The sequence below is a fragment of the Channa argus genome, chromosome 3 (genome assembly GCF_033026475.1).
Source record: "Channa argus isolate prfri chromosome 3, Channa argus male v1.0, whole genome shotgun sequence".
Classification (NCBI taxonomy): Eukaryota; Metazoa; Chordata; class Actinopteri; order Anabantiformes; family Channidae; genus Channa; species Channa argus.
The window spans coordinates 21,449,602-21,470,442 of NC_090199.1; the positions used below are offsets into that span (position 1 = coordinate 21,449,602).

Below are 20,841 nucleotides of genomic sequence, written 5' to 3' on the forward strand. Positions count from 1 at the left end.
AATAGCTTTTTGTAAAAAAAAATTAAATTAAGTAAAAATCTGACCTATTTGTGGTTTGCCCAAGTTTGTTTTTGCATTCACATTATAAACCACTCTTGGTTGAAATTTTGGCTTATTATAAAGCAATTTGGTCATTTTGCTTGTGAATATTACAAACATGCCCTCAGTCATTCAACACAGTGTGACTCATTTTTGTGCAGCCGAGAGGTTTTGTTTGATCATGTATACTGTATACAGTACAACACACAGAAAAAAGTAGGAACATTTAGGATACTAATCTGAGAATGTTGTGTGTAGGCTGAAAATTTACATTGCAAAGATAACTGTCTCGGTTTTTATACCTAATTTATTTACATACTAAGAAAATTAAGAGTGGCCAATTTGTTGGCTAGAAGAAGTTGGCAGAAATTGCTTTCCAGGTTCCCTGTATCTTTGTTCCTCTATAATTCAGGACAGATAGTGAGGGATGGGTAGTGAGGGTTTACTGTTTAATAAAACATTTTTGTTTTTACTTTGTGTCACCTGACATTGTCTTCTGGTCCTCTTATGTGTATTAGCACACAGGCTCACCTTAGTGGCATGTATTGGCAATTGTTGGGTGTCTTCTCAGTGTTGTTACTGTTGGAGGTTTGCGTCTTTAAGCAGGATTTAATTTTACAGAAAGTGTAGAGAAATCTTATTGTAATTTATTTCTCTTGGCTGTACTGTGGCTATTTGAGGCTTGTGGCAGAAGCAGGGACAATACACAGACCATCACATACTGTCTGTTTAACATTTTAAAAAGAATATATTGTTATTTTGTGACTTATGTGTGTGATATGTCATCACTATCAGAGTTATACATGAAACTAACACAAAATACACACATTTTTTTATTTTCTTCAGGTTCACTACTGCTGACACCCAAAGAGGGTGTACTGGGACACCATCTCCTCCATGCCCAAACAGGTAAGCCTGTGGTCATCAGATTGGCACTCTTCGTCTGTGGGCCAGTACTCGATCCAGGTCTTCTCACCAAGCACATATTGATACCTGGGGGCAAAGTAAAAGCGGTGAGTCTCCAAGTAGTTAGATATCTATGCTTTAGAAATCATTGTAGGCTGCATGAGATTTGTTGTGTTAATAATTCACATATAACACACATGCGTACACACAGAAGAAACTTACAAGTTATTTTGGTCATGTCTGTGAATATCTTTGGATGTCCCCATGATCAGGTAGGTTTGGCCTGTATTCAGATTTAGTGCCTCTCTGCAGTGTGGATAGCTGAGGAATGTGCGTAGTTTATCACGAGGTCCCACATCATAACTTCCTATAAGTAAATTACATAGAAACAGAAGAGAACTTATAGTAGAATAAAACTGTTGTACACACTCACAAAGGCAGTTCAGTCAAATCATCCATAATATAACAGAATATGAGAGATTGCATAACTTTTAATCCTCTTTACAAAACATTTCTATAGGAAAGTGAGTTCAAATAAGCTGTATCATCACCACCTTTGCTGACTTTTTTAATTATAAAATTGATTAATTAAAACCATGTGCATCACATTAAATTGTTTCTGACATACATCTAAACATCACATGTTTAAATGTCAAAGGATCTACTACAAACACCACAGGGGAAAAAAGGAAAATGGACATAATGGAAAAAAGAGATTAATACCCACCTTCCTTAATAACATCCATGACCCGCATTGTGTAAATGTCAGTGGTCAAATCATATGTAAATCCCTCCACTCTTACTTTGTACACTGAAAAGCGACAAGTTGGACATTGTGAGCTCATTGCTTGTTTTCTCACTTGCTCAATCAGTCACTCGCTCACTCTTACACTCTTACCAAAATCCACTTTGCTGGTTGGCGTAGACTCACAAGCCTTCGCAGTGCGGTCTTCATTGCTGATTTTCTCTTTTCTCTGCATACTGCAGTTCTCTGGAGAGAAAAGTAACCAGAATAAAGAAAAACTATGCGATAAAAAGTACACATAGACATGAAGGAAATGTGTCTCTTTCACCCCTGCTTCTTATAACAATGCCTGAGGTATGGTTTACGTCCTCCATCTAAACTCTTAATGTTCTTTGATCACTATGTGTTCCCTCAAGAGTTTCTGATTTTGCACATCTATGCTCAGACAGTTTAGGTGATGTTCTCTACCTTCAGCACATGTGCATAGATCATCTCTACAGAGCCTCAGCAGCTCTACACCTTTCCTCTGTGGATGGTAGAATTTCACACAGTGGGTCCCTGCAGCAGCAAAGAAAGATGTCTGAAACTATTTTCTGTTGACTGCAGTGGAATCATTGGATTTCACTACATTACTGTACATAATGGAAACTGTTTGAAGCCACAAATAATGAATGAATAAGCTGAAAAAGGTGCTGTATTGCTACTTTTAACCATAGAGTTTACAGATTAGAAAATATTTTCTGGGACAACAACAACAACATTTACTGATTGATTTTACTGTCTCGTGTTGCCAGTCTCTGGCACTTACTGTCATAGTACTCATAGACAGACACAGCAGCTGGTTGTAAGACGCCCACTTTGAGCGGCTGATGGACCCTAAAACTGACCTCCTCTGGGTGACTGTGAGAAACCTGTGGAAAAATGTTCAACAACCTCTAGTTGTTAAGTTAACCTCAAGTTTCTTATGCTAACGAAGAAATTACCAGAATAAAAATCTCCCAGTCTGATGATATAGTTTAGAGGCATAACTGGTCAAGTATGAACATGGACAGTAAAATCGTCTTTGGTTTTAAGAAAGGCAGCCAGAGAGCAAAAGAGCTTAGAGGCAAGAAACACTCACCTTGTCCAGGTAAATGATGAGAGATCCTCTTTCTGATAGGACTGTGTTCATCTCATACTTTGAAATGGAGCGGGCACGTCCCTTAGACAGCTACACATAAATACACAGTTTATACACAGATGAAAGAATGGACACAAAAATGGATACAAGATAAGAGAATTTCAGCTCTTATTTGATGGTATTTAAACCCAGATATGTTAAATAACCCATAGGCCAAACTAAAAGATGCAAACACCTCTTTCAGAAGTGTAGTTCTGGATCAAAGTTTTATGGATGGTTTTAAGTTCCTCTTTGAGGCACATTTGAGATAGTCTCATGGTTTTGGCTGCATGGCTACTTCTGAAACAGGCTTGTGAATCTTTTTTGATGATTTAACTATAGTTGCAGCCAAATTAATTTAGAGGTACACAGAAACACTTTGTCTGCAAATTTAGTTGGGATTAAGTTCATCAAGCAGCAAGACACTGATTCAAAACACACTGCCAACACAACTGAAATGTTTAAGACTGGCCAAGTCAAGAGGGGATTAAACGTCCCCTCTTCCCCCAAAGAAGGCTGCAGTAAAAGCCTGGAAAAGGAGCTTGAAAGAGGACACCAGCAGTTTAATCCTTAGGAGTCTGCAGTTTTTCTAAAAACTTTTAATTTTACCATAATATAACACATTAAAGATAGTTCTTATAAACTAATCATGTGAGTCAAGCAATCAGCAATCAAGCTGGTGCGATCGTAGACTCCTAAGGGTTAATGATGTCAGTAAGTCACAGGCCTGCTACAGATAGTGAGAAGGAGGGATTTCCGTTCCATTTCCATTTCAAATTTGGGTTATGACTGTGTTATATGGAAATACCATCATATAAAACCTAAAATTATGAACTTTAATCTCATAGTTGTGTATTGACCCAAAAGCCCTCAGTGGACAAATAGACCGTGCCATTTGGATCTTTTTTTAAGAGGAGGCTGTAGAAGATTGTCTGAGCCTGTGTGTTTTTGTAAATGTGTGTGCACTTACTAAATCCAGGTCATTGGTGTTAACAGTAAAGCCAGTTAGCAAACCAACATCCAAGATTGTCATGGTTGCGTCATTCTTAGGGTCCTTATACCTGCACACAAAATGGATGCAATAATATAAGATATAAAAGATTGGGAACAAGTAGAAATGGTGATGACTACAAAATGCCATGTTACTGCAATACATGTAAGATTGATGGTACTTACAAAACATTTATTCTCAGCCTATATGTCTTCTCATCCTGATCCATTTTTTCTGGAGGAACAAAACATTGCATGGAAGCATTTACTTGACTCATTATTCTTGTAAAAGAGAAAAACTTGGCAGAAAACAACTAAAAATGCAAATAACCAGGTAGCAAGGCAAAGACTGATAAACACAAACAGAAATAAAACCTGGCAGGAGCTGCACAGTCAGGTCAAACTTTTGACAGTCACTTTCCTTTTCCTTAGGCAGAGTATATTAGAGCGACACCATCTGTAAGAGACAAATGTGCATCTTAAGCAGTCAGTGGCTGAAAAAGGGCCTGAGTTAAACTAAAAATCACATTTTGTGAAAACACATTGGATCAATGTTTAGTTTTGTTTTGGCTTTTCTAATCCATAAAAAAAGCAATGTTTTCTGCTACCTATAAGACCTACAGGAAGCAGTCTGCACATCTGAGACAGATGTTGATACAGATGTTTCCATGACTGAACAGGATAAAATGGAAGTACTGTACTATTTAATACAGCAATAGGAGACATAAAAGTAATTTCCATCAAAATAACTATGAGTGATTCAGTACTAAATACTAACATTAAATTTGTTTCCGGGACATGAATACGTTTTTCATGTGTCTTTTCTGACCTCAGAGGTTTGTCGGTTCACAGCATCAGGAAATTACAAGCTACCTACAGCCTACAGTATAATTTTAGACACCCTGGACACTAAATAAACAAGCTAAAGACACAAAGTTATCTTACTTTGCATCCATTTTGCCAGTACGCATAGATTTGTTTTGTGTATATCTAAAACTACTTACTGCCACTAGATGCTAGCAATGTGGTGCTTTAATACTGTAAAACTAAAACTAATGATTACTGCAGGTCCCTTCATTTGTATTTTTCTCATTTGCTCTGGGAATAAGAGTCAGCTACAGTATTATTGAAGGATGATTGCCTGTGAATTCAGTTTAAACAGCCCGATAAATGTGCTCCATTTGCCATCTTTGGTGTTTTGCATTACTTACTGTTAGTGTTGCTTCTCCTTTTCCCGTGGCATTTACCAGTACATCCTTGTTTATGTCCTTAAACTGTTCAGACAAAAACAAAAAACACACACACACACATTAACAAACCCACTAAAAAGCGTTAAAAGCACGGCACTGTAGGTGTAATTTTAAAGGAGTCACCCTAAGTGTCAAATGTAGAGACAAATAATGGGAACTCAGCTTAATTTTAGCTTGTTAGCCCTTTATTGAATGATTTCATCTTATCAGACTAGTTTGTTGACCCAAATAGAAAACCCAAATAGTTCAAAATAGTTCTAAATAAAAGATGGAGCAGAACAAATATTGTATAGTGATTCAAAGAATGCATGTCATATTAAAGTTTTTAAATTTGTGGTAACTAAATAAAATCGACCAAACAACAACAAAACAAAAACTATGCAGTTTGTTCCTCATAACTGAACACATCAGCAGCTAATTAATTAAAGATGGAAAGTAAAATGTAGTTTGCTTAGCAGATGTCATAACCTTTCACAGTCTTTGACTATTGAGAATTTGATGTGACTAGATGCGCTTAACTTTTATTCACATGCATAAGTTATTCTAGCATATGATTTCAATATAAATGTTATTTAGTCAGCTAAAAACTTCATATCTCTAAACTACGGACTACAAATAATAGTAAAACTAGAAGGCATTTTAGATGAAGATACTAATTAAAAATGGTAGGGCTGAGAAAATTTGTTGGTAGATACTGCACAAGTAAGCATGCGTGTTATATTCATATTTTATATATATTGGTTTGGTCTCTCTTGCAAAAAAAAATGTGGGCAGAATAACCATTTTATAATCACAACTTTACCATCAGCTTTACAGATTTCATTTACTGCCTCTGTTTTACTGCCTTTGTAGGGCAGTACAGAGATTAGTCTTTAAAGCAAACAAAGATCATTAAAGTTTTCGTTTTTGTCTCAGTGTATGTGTGTGTGTGTATGTGTGTACATATGTGTTCTCACCTTAGTTGTTCTCGTGGCATAATGGTTTGCCCTGTTAAAGTTGTACTTTTCGCTACCTGACCTGCCCGGCAACAAATTGTCCACATTCAAATTGTACTCTGGCTCCTCGGCATTGGCCCAGTACTCTGCCACTGCCTGGTAAACCATTATAGTAGCCTGGAGAGAGACAAAATCGATAGATTGAGTAACACAGAAATAGACTTAATGTATCCAGATATGTAGATAATGTATCCAGAGAGAGCAGAAAGTGCTGTGTTACCTGAGTTGATCCATAGCCTCCGCCCACCTTCTGCTGTTTGTTAAACCATCTCACAACAGGTCTGGCTTCTTCAAAGGCCTCGTTAAAACAAACCAAGCAGATTTAAATTTTAATGTTTTAATATAGTTTAACAGATATATTTAAAACTGTGATACTATAGTATTTTTTATAGCAAAAATTTAATTATATTATTAACATTTAACCAATTCTATTTAGACATTTATAGGGCAGGGCTACTGGTAACCAGAAAATTACTTTGACTAGAAAAACTGATACTGGATAAGAAATTAGTTAGAATATCAAAGGTTACTTTTTTTACACTACAAATGCCAACGAATGTCATATATAACAACTGGTAACAATAAGAGATGAATTTTCATTTTGCACTAATATTTGGTCAAGGAAATGTTTAGCTTTCCCTTCGCCAAACTGCTTATTTGAGCAAGATGAAACACACATAGGTGACACATACTCACCTTCGCCTTGACCAGAGAAAGAAGGGCGTAAACTGTAGCCTCCAATGTCAGGAGATCTCGACCAGGCACAGGCCAGTGGGACATCTCTGAGACAGACACACACAAGTTTTTATTACTAGACTGTACTTTAGACAGGTTTCAGTGAGTAACCAAAAGTAAAAAATTCATCCGTGGCCAACTTTTATCAAATGACTGTATGAAAGAGTCCATATTTATTTTGTTAAAGTTTATACTTTCTCTTTTGCCATTTTGGGTAATGTCCTTCTCACTGGCTGGTTTCTTTATTCTTTACCATGTGGAGCCACCTTGCATTAGACATAATGTAGGCCAAAACTGAGAAAGGTTCTTTTACAACCTTGCTCATACAATTATCATTAGTGTTACAGGCATGAAACACAATCCATTGAGGTTGTACTATGTACTGTACTGTAATGTCCTGTATTATCTCTAACTAGATTGTTTTAAAGTACAGAAGATCGTATTCTCTCCTCTTCCGCTTAAAATAATAAATATGTAGGGTAATGAGGACCTTTCAGACATACATAAATCATACTTTGATTCTGATCAGAAATTTTAGATGAGGAAACCTGGGGAGATAAAGGAGAAGAGGATCTCCCGGTTCAGTTTCCTTTCATTGGCGAGGGCGTATGACGCCATGGCAACGGCATACGGGTAAGTTATGCTGGGCAGCCGCTTCTCCAGGTAGGTCACTGCCTTGTCTATACCGTCTGGCAGACTCTGGGAAGTAGGAAAAGAAAGTTAATGAGGAGAAATTAAAATATCCAGAGATTTTGTGATGATCAGAGAGGAAAAGCAGAAATTGTAAAACTAGAAACAGATACTATGGCCAAATGGGGAATTTGTGTCTAATTTAGTTCGAACCAGCCCTTACATGTACAATCAGCATACAGACTGCTAATTTGTAGCCAGCCATAAACACTTGCCTCTGTATCATCTGCAGGTGAGGTACTCACATTAACAGTGTCTGCACATATTGTTTGTGACTCCTGCATGGCAATGAGGCAGAAGGCTGTCATCGAGACATCTGAATCTGTGCCCTGCACATCACCCTTCACATGCATACACACAGACATGAATAGCTGTCATTTTAAATGCTCTTTTCTTAAGCACAGGCCTGAAGAACGAGGTTGAAATGTGTGCACTGACCATCATTGATCTCGTGAGCACAGTTCCAACTTCTCTAAACATGCCATCAGGTTGCTATGTTTTCAGAACTAGAAACCTGACATCATCACAGATCACACTGCTTCGCACTGGCACCAGACTGCTAGCCATGGCAAACACCTTGACAACATAGGCGGTCAACCTTAAAGAGGAGAGGAGAGAATTGATGGTAAAATAGTTTTACATCTGCTTTAAGTTAAGATGTTTCTACACTGAATAACTAAATATTTAACAATTACTTGGAGCCTGATTTGTACTATTTTTTATTTTTTATTTGTAAGAAGACATTCATGTTCATGAACTGTCAGATGCCTTACCATGTGCTGCTTTGGTGACTGGGATATACAGCAAAAGATCCATCGTCTTTACGGTAGGCAAGCTCATTCTTGTAGCCTTGATGCAAACAACACGTTTTTACTGACTACCATTCAACTATTAAGGCTGAAACTGCTGGAAGCCATTTCGATGAGACTAAATGCATCTGTGTGTGTGCCTACCTGTTATGATGTGTTGGAGGGCTTCATCACGTTTCTGAAAGCCCACAGTTTCCCACTGGTTGGTTTTGTCCAAATACAAGGTTGCAATAACAGGCAGAGTCATTCTCACCATGTTCTGCTCTCCACAGCCTGATGGTTCTGTGATCAGAGTACCCATAGAATTTCCACTTATGGCATTCTCCACCAGTGGTCCTATCTGTTCTCTTCTTTTAAAGGTAGTTTTGCAATTGCAAATGCAAATCACTTCTTCTGACTATAGTTAGCAGAGAATAACAAACACAATGGCTTACAGTATGTTAAACCTACAATATCCAAGTTATGAAGATCAAGCAAGATATAAAGCACATTGTTTTACTCCATTTCTGCTCTCCTTGTTACACTCCACCCACTATTTCATCTACATCCTTGTTATGCACGAATCGGGACTTGAAGAGTCCATGAGCTACGACCTCTAACTCCGCTTTTTTGATTAGGTTAGAAGAATGAGGCTGAGAGAATATCTCAACATTGCTGCCAGGCTGGTCAAAGAGTTTAGGTGACAGAAGCCTTTGGCAACACTTGTCCATATGTTTGGAAGCAAAGTTGTTTTTTATTTCTCTAAAAATGTAAGACAAATGTTTTCTACACATTATTTACTTTTTGTTTGCTGTAATAATCTCATTTTGTTCATAATTCTAAGATGCATGTTGCTTTATTTAGCTTTGTAATAAAACTTTTCAGGTTCAGGTAAATATGTCCCTTAATCTCACCTGTCAGAGAGATCAGTGTATCCATGGGTGTGCCTACAACAATATCTTTCGTAGGAATTCCACTGTTGATAATTTCTTGTTGTATGCCATCTAAAAGGAAGATGTCATTATAAGTTAATCAATTACAGCTATATAAACAGGATTTCCTTTTTTTGGTGCTTGTGGCTACTTCAGCGGGAAACTTACCCTCACCTTTCTTAACAGGGTCTAGTATTATTGTAACTGGAGATTTGATCAGTACGCCTTCAGGCTGGAAAGACAGTTATTAAATACATCAGGCTCTACATATTTTTAAATGTAATTATTTAAAAACTTAATTGACATACATAAATACATACATACATAAGTTAGAACATGCATCAGGGGCTTGCTTGGTATATCCTTAAGGTGATGGCTATCCATCATATGACCTTTCAGCTACAAATCAGTCTAATGTGGTCGCAACTGTCATAGCCACACAGTTGCAGGCCTGGGGTGCAGTTTAAAAGTTGAACTGCAGTTTCACTCTTGTTTTACTGCAACAAGAGAGCGGTTGTTTCATGGTATACCAAGCATAAAACCCACTACAGAGACTGTTTCTCTTACCACCACCCGCAGCTTTTTGATTATTCCATCACTGAGAGATGAGTCTTTAACAGCTGCCTTGATCTCAATAGGGAATTCCCCATGCTTCATTGGAATAATGATGAAAGGCACCAATCGTGTAGTTTCAGCCCCAACATTGACCTGCTGACGATACTTTCCACGCTTAGAAGCTACACTGCACAGATCCTTGGCCTCGATCAGATCCACACGGACCTTGAAACAGTTAAGATTGTGTTTTTTTAAGATTGTGTAATTTTTACCTTTTGAGGGGAAAAAAGGTACATGTTACTAAGCAGTAAAAGGTATATACTAGCTCTGTTGGCTTATGGGTAATATGACATTGGACTGAAGGTGAAATCAAAACCACAGCACTAGAAAATAGTAATCCATACTTAGTTCAGGACTGTCTCAAACTCAGTGTTTGTAGTAAAAATCTCTACCCATCCCTTTAAGTTACAAACATAATGTTGCTATTAAATCTCTTCTAAGTGCGATTAGAACACGTTGATATACACTAGGTTTGCATGTAAAGCTGAATATCTGGCAGTTTGTATCAGCCAATGTACAAGGCATAGATAAATAGATAGATCAATGAAAAATGCTCTCTGCAGTTGCAAGGAGACAATCTTCTTTACTAAAGTCTGTCATTTGTCCTGAAACACAAGCCTTTCAGCAATAAAACTCACGGTAATAGGATAGTTGTTCTGGTTGTGAAGAATAGCTTTGATTTCCAACTGCTCACCGTGGACAGCAGAGTACGGCATTCTCAGATCAATGAAGAAGGGCTTCCGCACAATGACCTCTAATGAATCGGCAACACAGATACCTTAAAAATTGGAAAAAAGGAAAGATGAAAACAAAACCAAAAAAAAGCAAAGGAAAATAAACAAAGAAAGAGGATGGCGAAGGACTACAGATTCTTTTAGAGGTGCCAAGGGCCACATACAAATACTGGGGTAATCATGTTTTGAAATATTCTTCAGTCAAAGCAACAAAAAGACTAAGGTTAAAGTTCTGATTTAAATATTCAAATGTCAGTGAAACAATACTGGAACCATTTACTGAAAGCAAGTATTTGACAGCTTAGAGAAACAGGGACTGTGTTAACAGAGAGACGAGATACGCTATACATCAAAAGAGAGAACCAAACTATAAAAATATATTCTCAAATATATCCTCAAGAGCCCTGATTGTTGGAAAGAACAAGTAGAGAGAAACTGAATCCTCACCATGAGTTCTTGACAGGCTAATGCCAGTGAACTGCCAGGTGGTGATCGAGTCAGGCAAAGGCACATGATGCGTTGATAATGTGGTCTCACTGAAACAAAGAAAAGCGTGACAAATTAACTTCCAAGACATTTTAACAACTGAATGATTTTATTGTAAATTATTTCTATTACCAGTTAGGTGTTTCCCGAGGGCAAGCAGGCAATTTGATATCTGACCACAGCCAACTTTCAGGGAACTTAGTGCGAGAAACAATTTCATTGCTGTCCATGTAACTGTCATCTTCCTCACCTAAAGCACAAATACCATAAATACCATCTTTTCATGGTGTCACGGACAGCACGTCCATGATAACTGTATATGAGCATTATCAACACCCCTAAAATTGCCATATGAGGCACGTGTCTCTCTTCAGCAGCTCTGATGAAATATAAAACTAAATTCCTTAAAAACCTTGCAAAATTGGCAGGCCATGATGATGGTGATATGGTGAACATGCTACACATGTATTAATATTAATTACGTTTTTTTTATTCTGTAATTAATCCGTGCACATCTGTCCTGACAGATGTACCAAGACCTACCTGTGATATGTTTCCTAATCATACCATCGTAACCATCACTGGGGTCAATCATCGACAAGCACAATCTCTCCTTCCTCTGTTACGCAAATTATTTGCAGATCTATTTTATAAGTCAAGCCAAATGTGGATAATGCATTGCAGTCCCTGTTTAACAGTTTGCATGAGGTAAAGATCTGGGTGTCATAAAACGTCATTAATTTGAATGAGAGTAAAACAGAGTGTATCCTGTTTGGCTTGTCTGTTAAGAGTAATGGCTTGAACCTTGATCTTGGTAGTCTAGCCACTTATCTTCAAACATAAGTAAAGAATCTCGGGGTGATTTCTGACCGTGACCTAAGATTTAATAAACGAACCTCCCGTAATTCTGTTGTAAAAAGCAAGCATTTTTAAAAAAGATTTTAAGAAAGGCCACTATCAGCTCAAGATTTGATTATTGCAATGCACTTATGTCGGAGTCAACCTGTCTTCAGTATCTCGCCTCCAACTGGTTCAAAATGCTAATGCTTGACTTTTACCCAAAACCCCAAAGCGTGGACGCATCTATTATAATTGTCCTAGCCTTTACCCCATCCACTGTCCCCATCTCTTACTTCGAGCCAGTTTGAGTGCGTCCTCCTTCATATCAGCTCGCTGGCTTGCCATCTCTTTGCAGCAGTGCAGGAAGGCCTCAACACACGCTGCCCCATCAATGATGTACTCGCTGCGCCTCTCACAATTGTATAAAAGGGGGGTGTCTCTAATGCCATCCAAACAACATTCACGTTGCAGGTCATTTGTATATTTACTCACTGGAAAGAAAGAAGGTTGTAAAGGAGCAACAAATGTAAAGATGTGGCTTAAACAAATTGAATAAATGTATAATAATATATTAAAGATATTGTAAATTTTGATAATCATACATCCTTTTAAAATCATAACAAATAGAAATAAAAACTGTGATTCTGTGTGTCATCTTGGTAATTATTGATCAGTGTAAAACTCATAATGTGTTGTTTTGACCTACTTAGAAATATATTGTTAATACTCAGATAAAAAGACAAACATTTTGATTCTTACCCAAACTGGTTCTAACGTCCATTATAGTGCTGGCACGTTTCCTCCTGCTGGGAGCTGCACACTTCAAATCTGCAAAACAGAGCTGTTGACCTTATGTCAACTGTTTTGTACTAGACTAAACTGAAATTAAATCTAAATCTGAGATGAATGTATCGAGAAAAAAAACACAGTAAATATTTGTACTAATCCAAATGACATCAGCAAAGTGATCTGTAATTTCTTCTAGCTGTGTATGGGTCACATGAGCCAATCTACAGTAAACTGTAGTGACAAATCTTAGGTCATTATTGGTCTAAAAACATTTTATATTAATTTTAAGTAACAATACACTAAATACAGGTATTTATAGTACACTGTATATATTACAAGTGAAACTGAGGTCATAGTGAATCCTTTTCATTTTAAGACCCAAAGACAAGCATCATAAAGTGCTGTTTTTATGCATATTCAGTCTTGTTCACATTGCTTGGAGCAATAAAGGATAAGCAATACACTCAACGAACCGCAAATATCAGTATAGAAAGGCATTGATGAAAGGAGGAAACAATTTAGACTGTAGGGTAGTGTCACCTTGTCTGTAGGGAGTCCCAGATGCAGTGCTGGACTCAAACAACAGCCCAGCGTCAGAGAATACACTCATACTGTCCTTCCCTCCGCCTGGTGTGCAGCCTGTGTCATAATTCTCTACAATGTCCCACACCTGAGCACACAAATGCAAAGATGCTATCACAAGCTGACACAGGGAAAAATCCAGGACAGGTCAGTTTTTTATCATACGAAGAACACACTTAAACTACTGCACTGCACATTCAATGTGTAAGAAAACCAGAGGTACTGGAGGGAATCCTGCATGCTGTAGTAACATTAAGAAGATGCCCCCAACCCTGATGGCCCATCCAGCCAGGCCCTTTGGCTGAATGTGGCTCTACCAGTCAATGAGCTGTTGTTTTAAATGAATTTGTATTCAGTTAACAGGAACAAGAAATGATGGAGACATTACCTTTTTCTGGGTGAGGCGGTGCTGGTTGTTTAGAACATAGACACCTTTGTCAACTGCCACAAGTCCCACTGTTGCCCCTGGATCTTCAGTCACCTTCAGACCAAACATCCTACGAGGTTCATAGACGAGCTCGGATCTTGATGATTCCAACTTTAGCTAAAAAAGGAAGAAAAGCCGGTACAGCAGTTATGTAGCTAAATCAGTGACTCCAACTAGTAATAGTAATAGTATCTCCCAGTCTCTTCTTTAGTAACTCATCATTACTGCGTAGTACTAATTTTTCATTTTTTTAGGAGATATGCATGTAACTATTATTTCATTCCTCATTTCCTCAGTAACTGCTCTTGTTTTAGTGTGCAAGTGTTACACCTAATATTATTCACATTTTTACAGTGCATTAAACTTGTTGATATTGTGTGTCGTTGTATTAACGTGCTGCTCTGTCTCACCGATCCCATGCAGGAGTCCTTCACATCTACCCAAACGGAGTCTGATACAACTTCATTTTCAGTTGGATGATAGTAGGCTACGATGCGGAATGATGGCAGCATGTCTTTGGTGATGGGAACAATCAGGGAGATCAGTACTTGACGTTTTGTCAGGTAACGGCCATATTTCACCAGCTGACCTCTGCTCAAGATCTGGAGATACAGATATACACATCAGTTCTTATCCAACATAAGTGTACTACACAGATTAATGAAAACAACACAAATTCATGCATGTTCACAAAGTCACACAGTGACGGGCGCAAAGCATCTCTTACCAGGTATGTGATTTCGTTTTGTGAATTTATCTGCCTATTAAGATTGAGGTTGATTTTCAGGTTTTCTCCTAATTGCAGCTCAGCTGTATCCACACCTTTAAGAACAATATTCCACAATTAGCTTTAGACATTTAGGGGTTTAGGCCAATGCTGCCACCACCATCAAATTCTGGGTTAACCAGCCATTGTCATTTTTTGATATGACTCACCAATATGGATATAATTGCTGCTCCTTGTGGTATATGGTAAAGCTGTCATGTCAGCTGATGCTTGTCTTTCATTTGTGATTTGAGGATCATTGGTCCTTGCCTATACAAACAGTAAATGCACGCTAATCCACAGGTCATATACAATGATAAAAACTCTAGGTTAAGTGTAAGGACAGGAACGCAGAAGGACAGGTGGTGGTAGACTTTGCAAAGAGGATGGAACTAGCTGTAGTGCTGCCATGTTGCACAGCAAGGTTTCTACACTTACCATGAGTGGACAAAGAAAACACTAGCTCTAGAGATTAAATTCTATATTATTACAAATGATACATACAATGGTCTCTGTGAGTCTGCTATTTGCACCAGATGAAAATGTTTAAATAAAGTTAAACAATGTACTTTAATAAGCAGTTGTTGGATGTTTTCTTCTGTATTGATGGTAAGCCTTGCCATGCCATTGGTTGAAGTGACGCCATTCACAGGACCTGGATCCACTACTACAGCAACTTTGTTTGCTGGAGTTTTATCAGGATTCAGAACTTCAACCTGCCATCAAAAAACAAGCAGCTTAACAGATATCAGTCTGTAACAACCAAACGTATGAATTCACAATGTAATTTTAGGTTATATTTATAGTTATTGTTATGTATTGTTTTTAATCTTGCTGTCAGTTTACACAAATGTATACAAATACTTTACCGCTATGTCAAAGGACATTCCTGGTTTGAAATATTTGCGAGTTTTCTTGAAGTGGATGGTGTAAGGTGATGTGACAATCTGGATACCTCTCAACTCTGCCTCCACCAGTTCGCTACCTGGTAGTGATACATGCACATCAAAATCATGCATTTTACTGTTACATTCTCTCTTCTTAGGTGTACTGTAAACAAAATGCACCACAAAAAAAGTCCCTCCCCCAAAATAAAACCCACATTTCATATTCGCCCAAACAGAAAACATCAGCAGAGATGGAAGATACTTAAAACATAGCATGAAAAGCAATAAAACCATAAACAGACAACACCTTTAGTCTTTTCTAAATCACATAATAAACAATGTTCATAATGTTAATGATTACTCCAATCTTGAGGAAGTTAAATCACTCAAACAAGGCTCACAATGAAGTGCACCACCAGTCAGCTAAAACCACCTCCCTAAACTGCCATAACAATTTTGACCCATTAAAGCATTGACTCAACAAGACCTCTGAAGGTGTCCTTTGTCATCTGCTCATACAGCAGCAGCACATTCTTTAAGTCTTGCAAGTTAAGAAGTTAGGCCTTGATGAGTCAGACTCCCATAGTGCTTTCTGGTGGCATATCTTTCTTTGGCGGTGGACAGGGGTCAGCATTACCACTGGTCTGCAGCTTTACAGCCCCATACAGAGAAATCAGTGATGCACTGTATTCTAACACTAGTCAGACATAGGCAGCATGACATTTCTTCACTTTGTGCTACAGAAGGTCTTCAGTGGTATTAGACCACTAAGTGCATCAGTGAGTCTTGGGAGGCTATTACCTTGTCCCTGGTATGCTGGTTGTCCTTTCTTGTACCACTTTTGGAGCTCGTGACCATGACATACCAGGACAGCCCCAAAAGTCATTTTGGAGATGCTGACCCACTCATCTAACTGTCACCCAATACCTATTTTTCCTGCTTCCAACACATAGGCCTAAAAAACTGTTTGCTCGCTGCAATATATCTCCCATCAGTTGAGAAATGCCATTCATAAGGGGTTTCAGTGTTGTGGCTGATTGGTGTACATTCACACCTCCTCTTTTTCTTACCGCTTTCCGTCAGTACACTGACAGCTACAAATATAGAACTTCCCACCAGGCTGAGAATGTTTTGGTAAGTCTGTGTGATGTGCTCTTTCTTCAGTTTGACAACTCCTTCACCTCGTTCAATCTAATGTGACATAAAAATGCAGTGGTTAAACAGTTTATCTGATTCCATCTTTATGATTTTTTTAAGCACTAATGAGGCAAAATAGCAGAATAAATTTGAGGCTAGTTTTTTGTGTGAAAAATAAAAGTCTGACATCCTGTACATAATGGACTGACCAATCAACTTGCCAAAAAGAGATTTAGAAATGTGTACAAGCTCACCATCACTCTCTGAAGAGAGGCAGGAAGCCCCATTTTCTGGCCCTGATTTATAATGCCGAATACTACATAGGCTGTCCCATCCACTGCTTCCCCAAACAGATACCTAAAACCACATCTAAGATATTAACCTCTTATCAAGTACAAAGACAGCAAACAAAATGGCAATGGTAAAAACGGAAGCAGCAGAAAAACATGGCATGACACTTAAAATAGGAAAAGTCACACACAAACCACAAAACAAAAACATTCACATACGTAGCTTTAATCTTAATGGTGAGCTCTTTACTGTCCACGTAAAAGAAGGAGCTCAGAGACGTCAGCTTGACTTCAAAACTGGGCAAAACTGAAAAATGAAAAACATTTTGTTGTGTGTTCAATCAGGTAAAGTGAACGTTTTAAATAACAGTTCAAACAAAGTGTGACTCACCGTATTCTTTGACCTCAAATTCTGCAGAGTAGCTCTGCTGTGGATTGGTCTGAAATTTTGCCACCACTTTCCACAGCCCGGGACTACACACACACACACACACACACACACACACACACACACACACACACACACACACACACACACACACAAACAACATGGTAAATATGGGATTTCAAAAAATCCAATGTTGGTCCATAATTAATGGATAATTGTACATATAGACAAAGTAACGTCCTGTCCAGCACAGTTTCACTTTTCAAAGTGTTCCTAATACTGTTGGTGATCTAGTACAATAAAAACTGTTAAATTGTGTGAAACAGTTTTAGATGATTATATATTCCTTAAGTTCTGTATTCAGATCGATATATGAAAGAACACAGCAAGACCAAGAGGTGGTATAATTATTTGTCTGATAATTTAGACCTTTGTATCATGTACGCTACTCACAGCCTCTTATTCTGCTAAAGTGTTTCAATACGATTTATGGTACAACAAATACTGATCTACCACCTATTTTTTCTATGCAAAGAGGCCGTGTTTGTGCTGTCCTGTAGCCTGATCAACTGGAGCAGACTACAGTCACGTACGCAGCGATGCTAAAACTTGCTCTGTAGTCTGGATTTAAATGTCCAACAGCTTCACTCAAAATACAATAATTCTGAGGTTTTCTAGAGTTATTTTGTTTGCAGGATCTGCCAACACTGATGACAGCTTGGTTTTCGCACACAAGGAACATCCTCTTGGCCCATTTATAATTGCCAATGCCAGTGCAGCTCTAAAAGTCACTGACATGTGATGCGCCCTAATTAGGAGACAATGGGACTAGTGGAAAAGAGTAGAGAAATGCTGATATTTGACTGCATCCACACTCAACTTTATCCCTCGGGCTAACAGAGAACCACAGGACACTTTGCACATTGTTGCATACAGCAAAAAATGTCTCTGTTCTTTCTGAACCTGCCCCAGATCTTTTTGATCAGTCAGGGTTGAAAGTAGAGGCCCATTCCCTTTGGCAAGAACACTGAGGCCGAATCCATGTATAATGCTCCGATGGAGAGCATTACCGTCACGTGCCTCACTCATGACACAGATATATCTGTTTATGATGAAGCCTTGCCCAGGAGTGTCCCATCAGTCAAGGTGTATAGGCATCTCCAGTAGATTGGATCGGAGCCCATCGCTGGATGGATGAACATCATAGGTGTATGGTCTAACTCTGCAGCCATCCCATTAGTTATTCAAATTAGCTATTGTCTGGTGGTCCCTACAAGCACAGCATTTTACATTTACATGTAGTCATTTTGCAGATGCTTTTATGTAAAGCAAGGCAGCAGAAATCTAAGTCAAGGAGAAAACATTCAAGGATTCTTTCTGCATCTATGTATCCATGTCCAAATTAATGACATGATTCTTATTATCTGAGTGGTCATCATGTTTTGCTTTGAGCATGGGTTGTACTGTACATGTCCATGTCCCCATTTGCAGCATTAATAGGACCTCATACATGTACCCTGTCTGTGTCCGTCTCCAGTGATGGGGTGTGCAGAAAATATAAATTAGTCTTCACAGGGTGAAGGATATAGAAACTAGAACAGTGTGTTGGAGTCTGCTGCTTCTAGACATATTGCTGATGTTCCAATCTTCCAATTTGCATCTTTTGTCATTAACGGTGTTTGTTCCCTTTAATGTAAAGTTTAAATATAATTATAATTAAAACTTTAGGTCTTTAGTTTTTTTATGACACAGTTTCTGGTACCAGTTTCAAAGGTAAATTGGAACCACTGTTCAACCTGTTCCACATGTTCAACTAAACATATTGATCACACCTTGGCATTTCATAAGGCCCAAGCTACAAGCTTTACAAACTTTGTGACATACAGTAGAAAAATGCAGTTGTCCGCATCAGATATAAAACGTTTCGTCTTGAATTAAAGAAGATACTAAACATTATTGCGTATTTTTTGTTTTGTCTCAACTTATGTACATTTGTGGCTACCATATAGGCTAACAATTAGTTTTGTTATTGACTTTCTCCATTATAACCCTGAGCAGGACTCACCTTACAATTTCACCAAGTTGATAAGCTCCAGAGTAGATGCCTGATTTAAGAGACACGAGATTACTTTCAACAACGATGCCATCAGGGGTCTAAAAACACATAATAAACCATAGTGAGCATCGACATTGTTCAGTTTTTCAGGAAGATTAAGGTGTCATTCTTGTCTTTAAATTATGATTATACAGCTTCTCTCCTCTGGCAGGTGCTACAGAGCTCTGTCTGTCAAAACCACCAGACACCAGAATGGTTTCTCTCCTTAGGCCGTCAAACTCATTACTACCCTATCTCATACTAACTGGTATATTGTTGCTATCCCTGCTTTTGTATACACTGGACACACTAACATTTAACCACTACATGCCCAAACAAAAACAAACACACTTTGCTTGCATTTGATGGGGTGAGGGGATTGGGTAAATTAACAATACCCTAAAAATATTGATTTTACTTTTTAGTGAACATCTAACATTTTTTAATTAAGGGACTGAGTTCAGTAATAATGCTGTTTTGCTCTTTCATGTTTTTTGAATGATACATCTCTCTTTTATGGTTATGTTTTTTGTTTCTTAGTAGTAATCTGTTACTGGACTCACCACTGGTACTGGGAGTATAGATGGTCTTGTCGGTCTGTATGAAGATGTAACCAGACTGGAAGGAGACTAATACCACTTTCTCCGGCATTCGGTTGGGGAAACTAGCTTGCAAGTAAACATACTGCTTCATGTTTGGGTCCTTGTTGAACTCTGTAGCTGGTATCTGCGTATAAATTCATAAAGCATGTGTGAATAGCAGTGCATATATATATATATATATATATATATATATATATATATATATATATATATATATATATATATATATATACCATTCTGAAAGTTTTTAAACCCATTCACTTTTTAAAGATCTGTTATGTTGCAGCCGCCTGATACTACAGGATTTCAACCACCTTGGACTCAGAGAACAGGACAATTGACCTACTGTATGTCAATGTAAAGGCTGCATTCAGAGCAACTCCCCCTCCACCAACTTGGGAAATCCGACCACAACCTGGTTTACTTCCAGCCACAGTACACCCCACTGGTACAAAGATAGCCTGCCACAACACGCTCCACCAGGAAATGGTCTCCTGAAGTGGAGAATGGATTGGGATGTCCTGCTGAATTCACATGGTAAAGATTTAGAGGGACTGTCACATTGCCTGACTGATTACTTAAAATTCTGTGTTGATGAGGTCACCCCTGTGTGACTATAAGTTGCTACCATAACAATGGACCATCGGTAACACAAGAAGTCAAAGCTGTTCTAAACAGGTGGCCTTCAGGAGCAAAGATAGGGAGGCAAGAAAAGCACAGCAGAAGGTGAAACAATGCCTGAAGGAGGCTAAGGACAACTATAAGAGAAAGGGGGAGCATGAGGGAGGTCTTGAATGGTGTTAAAACTATCAAAGGCCACAACATCATGAAAAGAACAATAACGGGCACAGTGCAGAAGGCAAACAAATTCATCGACTTCGTCAACCGCTTTAACCAGCCTACAAACACCTCACAACCACCGCAAGCCACACTTTTTCCTACCTTAATGCACCCTCTGATCAGCATGTATGCAG

The 20,841-nt window shown here is 38.3% G+C and overlaps 1 protein-coding gene across 1 annotated transcript; it reads right to left on the bottom strand.

Moving 5' to 3' along the window:
* Positions 1-761: 761 nt before the first annotated feature.
* On the bottom strand, positions 762-19,319 carry LOC137123700 (complement C3-like). Its single transcript, XM_067497834.1, is given in 39 exon segments — positions 762-1,032; positions 1,168-1,312; positions 1,673-1,756; positions 1,844-1,936; positions 2,159-2,248; positions 2,499-2,601; positions 2,811-2,900; positions 3,820-3,910; positions 4,026-4,074; positions 4,215-4,296; positions 5,051-5,113; positions 6,046-6,201; positions 6,305-6,382; positions 6,781-6,866; positions 7,368-7,518; positions 7,755-7,850; positions 7,948-8,107; positions 8,283-8,358; positions 8,463-8,600; positions 9,212-9,301; positions 9,398-9,461; positions 9,797-10,009; positions 10,483-10,622; positions 11,026-11,114; positions 11,197-11,314; positions 12,198-12,395; positions 12,664-12,732; positions 13,234-13,363; positions 13,664-13,819; positions 14,113-14,304; positions 14,430-14,524; positions 14,639-14,738; positions 15,038-15,184; positions 15,338-15,453; positions 16,426-16,546; positions 16,747-16,849; positions 17,002-17,089; positions 17,174-17,256; positions 19,236-19,319. Coding segments are annotated over 36 exon segments (4,044 nt in total). The 5' UTR covers positions 16,780-16,849; positions 17,002-17,089; positions 17,174-17,256; positions 19,236-19,319; the 3' UTR covers positions 762-890.
* Positions 19,320-20,841: the final 1,522 nt, after the last annotated feature.